Source organism: Pseudonaja textilis, chromosome 1 (assembly GCF_049901715.1).
Source record: "Pseudonaja textilis isolate UNSWEBS1 chromosome 1, rPseTex1.2, whole genome shotgun sequence".
NCBI classification, from domain to species: Eukaryota; Metazoa; Chordata; class Lepidosauria; order Squamata; family Elapidae; genus Pseudonaja; species Pseudonaja textilis.
In genome coordinates, this window is record NC_141990.1 from 215,584,239 (window position 1) to 215,592,525 (window position 8,287).

At 45.1% G+C, this 8,287-nt stretch overlaps 1 protein-coding gene across 1 annotated transcript; it reads right to left on the bottom strand.

Moving 5' to 3' along the window:
• Positions 1-277: 277 nt before the first annotated feature.
• INHBB (inhibin subunit beta B) lies at positions 278-8,068 on the bottom strand. Its single transcript, XM_026708070.2, has 2 exons — positions 6,481-8,068; positions 278-2,641 (listed from the first exon to the last, which is right to left on the bottom strand). Exons 1-2 carry the CDS (start codon positions 6,890-6,892, stop codon positions 1,866-1,868), a joined length of 1,188 nt encoding a protein of 395 aa, XP_026563855.1. The 5' UTR covers positions 6,893-8,068; the 3' UTR covers positions 278-1,865.
• Positions 8,069-8,287: the final 219 nt, after the last annotated feature.

The following is an 8,287-nucleotide window of genomic DNA, read 5'->3' on the forward strand; positions in this document are numbered from 1 at the left end:
TCTATTTGGTACCCTGAAAAGAAATTGGCAGGCCTTAGTGCCAAGTGTTCAGTATAGTTGTGTGACTGTAGATACTGTGGCCTTGCCATCTGATAAAAATTATAATTAAAATGTTGGCCTCTTTGGTTCCAAACTTTTCAGTATAATATATTTTCGTTATATCCAGTATGTTTTGTTGGTATAAAAATAACCTTTCCCCCCACTCCCCAAAGGATAGTTTCTCCTGACTAAGTCATGCAACTACATCAGTGCAAACATGAAAACCAATCACTCGCTTTTAAAAAAAGAAGCAAAAGATTTAATTTCAAGTATAAAAAAAATATAAAAAGTACCGTCTCATTTCAGTCCAGTTTCATCCAGTTTGGGTTGACACTTTTAAATTGCATAGCTCATGCGGCACTTGTTTTTAAATCTAGAGAACAGTGAGCAAAAGGAAGTGCACCATCAAGTACCAACCAGTCAAGGCATTGAAATCTGCAAGTGCTATAGGAACGTGCATTCAAGCAGGTTGTGAGTGCTATAGTGTAGCATGGATTTCTGAGCTCTGCAGCCACCCTTGATATGGAAGTGTTTGGAAACCAAGCTAAATGTAATACCCTCTACTTGTGCATTCTCTCTCTCTCTCTTTCCCCTCCTCAGGATGTAGTAAACATTCTCAGTTTCAAACACTGTGTGCTACTCCTTTCCCCAAATATATCCATTCTGTCATTGAGATTTCATTTATGGCTCATACATTTACTTGTGCTAACACTGGCTTCTCTTTCCTTTTGTCCTCTCCAGCTGTCCCCATTGTCATCTTACTGTTACTCCGAGCATGGAGCTTCAACTCCAGGTTTTGATGTTGCAAATCTTTTTGTGAATGTAGTACGGACCATGAGCAAAACTAGAACAGGAAGGGCCAAGTCCCCCCCCCCCTTTTTTTTTTACAACATAACAGGGATAATTGTTCACATGGATGGCATGAAAGAACCTAGCTGTCCAATAAAGCATAAAATCATGCCGATCTACCATTCAGAAGAATACAGCTACCATTTCTGATATTAATCACATGGTACTGTTTCTCTCTCTCTTGCACACACAAACATGCATACATACATACATATGGTAAGAGAGAGACTGGTTTCATCAGTGTGTTCTCTCCTGGAAGTGCTATATGCATATCTTACACTTCCCATCAGGAAGAAGGACTTATCTTGCACAGAGCAGGTAATCTGCTGCTTTAATTTAGACCTTAGAAATGATGGTAGTTGGTTGCTTGTTTGGTTACTGAAATGCTTGTCTATGAGCATATAGGATTGTTTTCTTGTTTTGTTTTTTAAAAAACATTTCATTGTAAATATAGGGCTGGCTGAGAGAGAGAGAAAAAAAAATCTTACTGGTCTGTATGCATATATCACCAGCAGACCTTTCACTCCTTTACATAATGCCTTCTTCCAAACTGGATCACGCAGTGTGTGCGTTCATGTTGCTGTGTGTATGTGTATATATGAGTATGTGTATATATGTGTATGTACATGTATGTACATGTATACACACACACCCATACACTTGTGTCTTTGGGTATATAGGTAGGATTAAGTAATTTGAAAGCATTAGTTTATATGTGGTAGCATACTTTTAGTGTCCAGGATGCATTGACTGCCACTGTCCTGACAACAGAGTGCAAATGATATATATTTATATGTATTTTCAGTGCTATTGCTGCCTTTGCCACTGTTGCCTCTGCAGTAAGGTTTAAACATCCATGCCCAGAAGGAAGAAAAAGAGCAGTAGCGTGTCCAGATCCATTCAGTAGGGGAATCTCCTCACTCCCCCCCTCCCTCACCTTCCCTGCCCCCCACTCCTTTCTAGCATCCTTCTCCAGATCAGGCACAGCCACATTCTTCCACAATCATATTGGGAACATCCCTCTTCACGATGTTGTATTCATCATCAAAGTACAGCATAGATATTGTGCTAAGTTTGGTTGGAATGCAGCAGGAGTTCACGGTGCCTGGGTTCAGCCCTCGCATGCGGTACTGATTCACGACTGCTGTGTGAAAAGAGGAAGCTGAGCCCGGGACTCCAGCCAAATAGGCTGGGCAGCTCCCTTCACAGTAATTCCCATAGTAACCCGCTGGTGCTATGATCCAGTCAGTCCATCCGATGATCTTAAAGTCAATGTAAAACTCTTGCCTGCAGCATAAATTGGTCCGGCCATCGCATTCCAGGCCTCTTTTGCGAATCCTGTGCTTGTTGTCAGCCAATCGGGCTTGCACCACTAAAAAAGGCCGGTGGGATTCGTCCCCAGAATCCACGTAAATTGGCAGCACTGAATACTCTTCGCAGCCTTCACACTGAATGTCCAAACTCAATCTTCTCTCTCCTTTCTCAAACAGAGCTTGGATTGCTTCTGTCATAGGAAATGTGTGCCAACCACTTCTTTTGAGATCAACTTTCTTTTCAACCACATTCCACTTGTTGCTGGTGTCCGAGTCTTGGAAATACACTTTGACTCTTACTCTTCGCCGGCTGCCTTTCTCCAAAACGTAGGGAAGCAGCTTCAAGTAAAGCCACAAACTGGCTTGAACCACAAACAGATTCTGATTCCCTTCATTAGAAATGAAGAAATAGAGGCGCATTCTAGAGGATGACAGGTCATCTGGAATATAACGGAAGGAGAGAGAGAGAGAGAAAAAAAACATTAAGTTGACACAAAGATGTTTGTGTTAGGTTTTTTCTCAAGGGAAAAAGAAAGAAAATGAATCATGGACTGAAACAAATGCATAACATTATTAAGTGCCACAAATAATATATATAAATGGCTAAACTGAAAAGAGAGGGGGGGAATACACACCATCAGCTATAGATTGCAAAGTTGTTCAGTGGCTGAATCAGTACTAGAAAGCCATTATAAAGTATGTTCCCAGAGAGAAACTAATAAGGGTATATAAGGAGAGGGGGAGCCAGATCCTTAGAAATCAGTGTATAAGCAATTAAGTTCAGATAGATGGAAAGTCATGAAAGGAACTCAGAGCACCTGGATAAGTGCTAATTAGTTTTTTTTTAAGTGTTGGCCTAGCATAGGCACCCCTCCTGTATAATTTTCCCAGAAAGCACAAATTGTTAACAGTCAGGGAAGGTTTTTTTTTTCCAGAGAAAGGATTTGGTTACAATATAGATCCACTGTAAACTCACCCAGTAGCTCTATAATTCTTGGGAAATGCAAGGACTTTCTTGATTTGTCCACTTGACCAAAGCAAATTCTTACTGGGATTGTAAAAGTGTCTGATTTTGATTGTTTCACATTGCAAATAGAAGCATGCTCCTTTGTATAACAGTATTCAGAATATAAAAGTGTCAGAGAAACCCTTCTAGCACAACTATCTCCCTGACATTTCAAAGGGCTGGGGTGAGGAAAGTTATTATTCAGTAATATGAACCTTACCCACCAGTAGCTCAAAGGGGTAGTATCCAGGCAAAGGTTTACTACTGGAGTAATAACTGAGATGACAGGACAGTTGCATTTGTCATAATTGTGCCCAAAGATATAGCTTGTCCTGCCATAAATTCTCTTTTGTGCCATTCTTAAAGGTACAGGATGCCTGTTTTATTTATTTACTTGGCATCTGGACCCTAAAAAGAACTAGTCATCTTCTACTCCTTACAGCTATTTTGTTTAACTAAAGGACAAACTTTAGACATTAACCACACACAATTTTTCTGGATATTAAGGAAGTTTTCATTCCAGCCAATGGATCTACACTTAGTCATACTTAGAGTTGCTCGTGAAATCAACTTAGTCAAACTAAATCAAGTCCCACCGATGTCAGTGGAATTAACAGTGTATCCAACATAATGCCATTGCTGTTTTCTTTTCATTGAGACAAAAGCAGGAAAGCAGATGCTATGAGAAACTGGTTGCTGCTTTCTGGTTCATATTTATAATATGAACTTTAAATGGAACAAGCTGGCACTGAATCCCTTACCCAAACACCTCTGACCTAGAAATTACTATCCTCGGCACATTTATGTGAAACTCAGCAGGTCTACCTTTGAGCAAATATGCACAGGATCACACAGCTCCAGAGTTTATTCAATATTCTTCATTCTGCTTCAATTCATTCCAATCCAATTCCACATTGTTCAGTATGTTGAAAAGAAAAACCCTAGTGCTGACATTGTCAAGCCAAATTGCAAATCTTTATACTTTAGACCTAGTTCTTGCAATGCCACAGGATAATGCTTTATTTAGTATGGGATGGATATATTTTCTTAGTTTATATTCTCCAGAAACATGATGAATAAAATATCATACAATATATTGAATGTATATTTATCATAAAGATGTACTCCCAACACATCCATAATGGCATCAAACCCTTAAAGGTAACAGTAACATGCCATGATAAACAGGTAACAAATTATAATTCCACTAGGGGAAGAAAACTAAATTTTAGTAGGTTTGTCCTTCTCTTATTTTACTCACCCTGGTAATGAATGCATTCACTTATCCCTCTATCTTTTCTTGCCCTGTATGAATTATAATGGTTTTCAAACGTTTTGCCATAAAACAATTCTTTTTAGTGGCTTCTAAGGAACCCCTGAACTTTTGTTATGAATACAACATTGCTGCAATTAATTTAGAAGCACATGTCATATTCACACTCAGCTCATACATAGGACACTATTAGCCAGTGCTTATTGGGTGTGATCCAGCACACACTTAATATTCTTGTACATTTCTCTGGAAAGGAAATCTTGTTAGTCATCTTTTCATTGACAAGTACCTTAAGAACTTCTAGGGAATAGCATACTTGACAATGGTATTTACACTGGTAGTTTTGCTAATTGGCAGCTGTAGGACACAGAAACGTTAATATAAAGTATCAGAGAAAGGTAGGATAGACGGACAGATATGGTTTATGAAGAAGAGTAATAAAATCTCACTTGGATATGCAAGAAAGTAACTTCAGCAAATTAAAGCAGCTAAATTGGAGACATGGGATAGACATGGTGCTATTAAAATAGAAGGAGCAGCAGAATCATAGAGAAGCATAGAAGTAGACAAAAAGATGGTCATGACACCAGAGAAAGAAATACAAGCTAATGAGCCAATATTGTTGTGGCATGGGAAATAAGAGGGGGAAATGGATTAAATGCTATCATATAAGCAATTCTTATGGGTGAGTTAATACAAATAGGTGAGATTACAGGGTAATAACTGATCATTTTTACTCATTCATAACTTCATACTCTGGTTTAACTAATACACAAGTGGATGCCTATGGGATAGGAAGTAGAAAGTCTTACAGAATAAAGCATGCATACAAAATGATATGGATGGGATTACCAAAGGAGTATGTATGTTAGGAAAAGAAGTTAGAAGTCACTGAGTGGATGGATACATCTATACCCAGAATACCCAGAAGACTCTGAGGCTGAAGAAGAGGGAGCAGAAGAAACTCAAGTGCTAGGCAGAATGGGGGGTTAGAAAGACAGAAAGATTACTGAGCAAAATAGGTCAATAAAATAGAGCAATAATTAATTTTACTGGTTGATAGCAGGCACAAAAGGAGGAGAATCTATGGCCAGGGAGGTGGGTGGGGCAGGGGGATGGGGTTTGAAGGATGAGAATGGATTCCTGGATGAAGAGATTAGGAGGAGATATATTCTTTATGACACAAGGTTTTTAAAAAGCAGGATATGGAACATTCAGTGGAACCAATGGAACCAATGCACCGCAGGAGAAATTGTGATTGGGTTCTTCGTGGTAAAGAACTGTGCCATTAGGGTGGCACAGGCTTCTGGCAGTAACACGCATAAACCTATAGCCTGTGGGAGGAAAATATGATGAAGAGATCTGATCAGCAGAGCCTGGAGGATGGGTGGCAAATAGATGGGATTTTTGTAGCAGGCACGCTAACAGGAGGTTAAGCTACACACCCATTAGGTTAAGCTACATGCCCCATATGTAGCCATTTAAACGGAGCAAGTACTGCAAATAAACAGAGGATCAAACTTGATCAATTTGACAGAAACCAACGATGGAGAGGGCCGGGAATGGAGGGGCGTGGGACACATCGCTGCCAGAGGGTAAATCAGAGCAGAGCAGGAGTTACAAAAGTGTGACAGGAATGGAGCCCACATGGAAAACGAATGAAGACGGGTGGGGCAGTGGTCGGAAACGGAGAGGTTAAGGGGGAGCGCAAAGCAGAAGGATGGGGTTGCATGGATGGGCCGAGCCAGGACGGCACCGGTGTGGGGAAAACGCAGAGGATGGGCAGTGGAAAGGAAGAAGGGAGTCCCCGCAAGGGAGAAGCAGCAGCAGAAAGCAGGCGGGGGAAAGACCGGCGGCCTCCAGAGGGAAGCGGTGGGATTGCAGGAGACCGGGAAGTGGCTCGCCGGGGGCAAGTCGTTCCGTGGAGGAAGCGACGGATGCTCGGGGCCAAGGTGGACGGGGTGCGGGCGGGTGGGGGGGTGCACGGGTGGCCCACCCACCTGTCTCGGCGAAGCTGATGATCTCGGAGACCTGCTGGTGAGCCGCGGGCCCCCCATTCGCCTGCCCGTCCAGGTTGGGGATCTCGAGGCGCCCGTCCTCGCGCAACTTGCCGGCGTGCAGCTTGCGCAGCGCCGTGACCATCGCCGCCTTGGGCACGGCGTGGGTGATGTTGGGCCGGTCGCGCATCTGGAGGCGGTTCAGAATGTGCCTCTTGATGGCCTCCAGGAAATCGCCGTCCACTTCGCCGGGCTCTTCGGGTGGTCGGCGGAAGCCGCACGAGGTGCAAGTGTCCAGGGGTGCTGCCCCGGGAGGCGTCGGCGAAGCTCCGGCGCTCAGCATCAGCCAGCACACCTCCGCCAGCAGAAGCAGAAGCGAGGCGGTCAGGGGCCCCTTCCGATCCGCCCCGTCCATGCCGATCACCGGGCAGTTCCGCTCGGAGGTTGAGATGGGAGCCTGGGAGCCGGCCGGTTCGGACGCGCGGAGCTCAGGGCGATCGGTGGAGCGACGGACAAGCCCCTCCAGAAGAGTGCCAAGCGGAGCAAAGAAGGCGCGATCCGGGTGAGAACGGCGTCCGAATCGGCGGGGGCACAAAAGGCCAGTCGGAGGAGCTCCGGCGGAGAGGTTGCGAGGCGGAGGAGAAGAAGAAGAAGGACCGATCGGGAAAGCCGCTTTCCCCGGGGCAGTCGGAGTCCCCCCGCGGCCTCACTCGGTCACTTGCCAGCGGGTAGCTCCAAAGCAGCCAACTCCTCTGTCATGATGTCAGTGGTTTGCCTTCAGGCAGGCAGCGTCCAGCCAAAAGCAGGCAGGAGGTGGAGAGAGAGCGCTCTTTTTTAGCCAAGAGTCGTCGGGGGGCCAAAGGGGAGGGAGAAGACGGGGTGGCGTGGAGGATCCACGAGGCAGATTTGAGAGTCAATCCAATTTATAGCGACAGGCTGGGGGACACTCCAATCAACGATGCCTTCCTATCTTTCGCCACACGAGGAGGCGGTCGGCTGTGGGGGAAGCTCGCCAAATCCAATCCACCCAAGCCGGTCCCTTGATACGCTCTGCAGCTGTCCTCTTCGGCGCGGTGGGCGCGCTCTCCGGTCTGCGCCTTGAGGTCGCTCCTCTCTGACAAAGCCGGTTAACCTGAAAGCAGAGAAGCGGAGGCAAATAGGGAGAGAGGATGGTGAAAAAAAATCCGGTCGGTTGCAAAAGAAAAAGAAAAAGAAAAAAAGCCCCTTTAGCAGCTGCTCCTTTCTCCCTGACGGATTTCTCTTCTGGATCGAATTGGGGCTACAGTCCAGCCGATGGGTCCCTTTCCTGGGAGTCCCGCGAGTAATTCACCTTTCCAAGTTTTTTTTTTTAAAAAAAAAACAAACAGAAAAAAGAAAGGCGGTTGGAAACAAACGATATCAAAGAAAGCCGCGGGAAGAAGAAGGAAAAAGCTCCCGAAGTAACTTGAAGAAATCTAGCCAGGGAGTCCTGCTTGAAGCTGCTAGCTCACTCGAGGCTCTCCTTCGCCTCAAGCAATCCCGTCCCGGTTCGTATTTGGCACCAGGACTTCTTATGAGTAAGCACAGTCTGAGAGCGCTGCCTCCCTCTGCCAGTTGATCTTTGCTTGTGCCTCGTATTTTAATTTCTCTCTCTAGCTCGCTTCCGCTCCTGAACCTGACGGTTCCGCCCCCGCTCTCCAAGCAAAAGGTCTCGGTTGGAAAAACGCTTCTCTTCTTCTCCCCCCCCCCTCCGCCCGCCCGCCCGCCTGTCCGTTTCTCCCTTCCCCCTCCCCTTCCTTCCTTCACCTGCCAAATCGCAACGTTGAGCCAC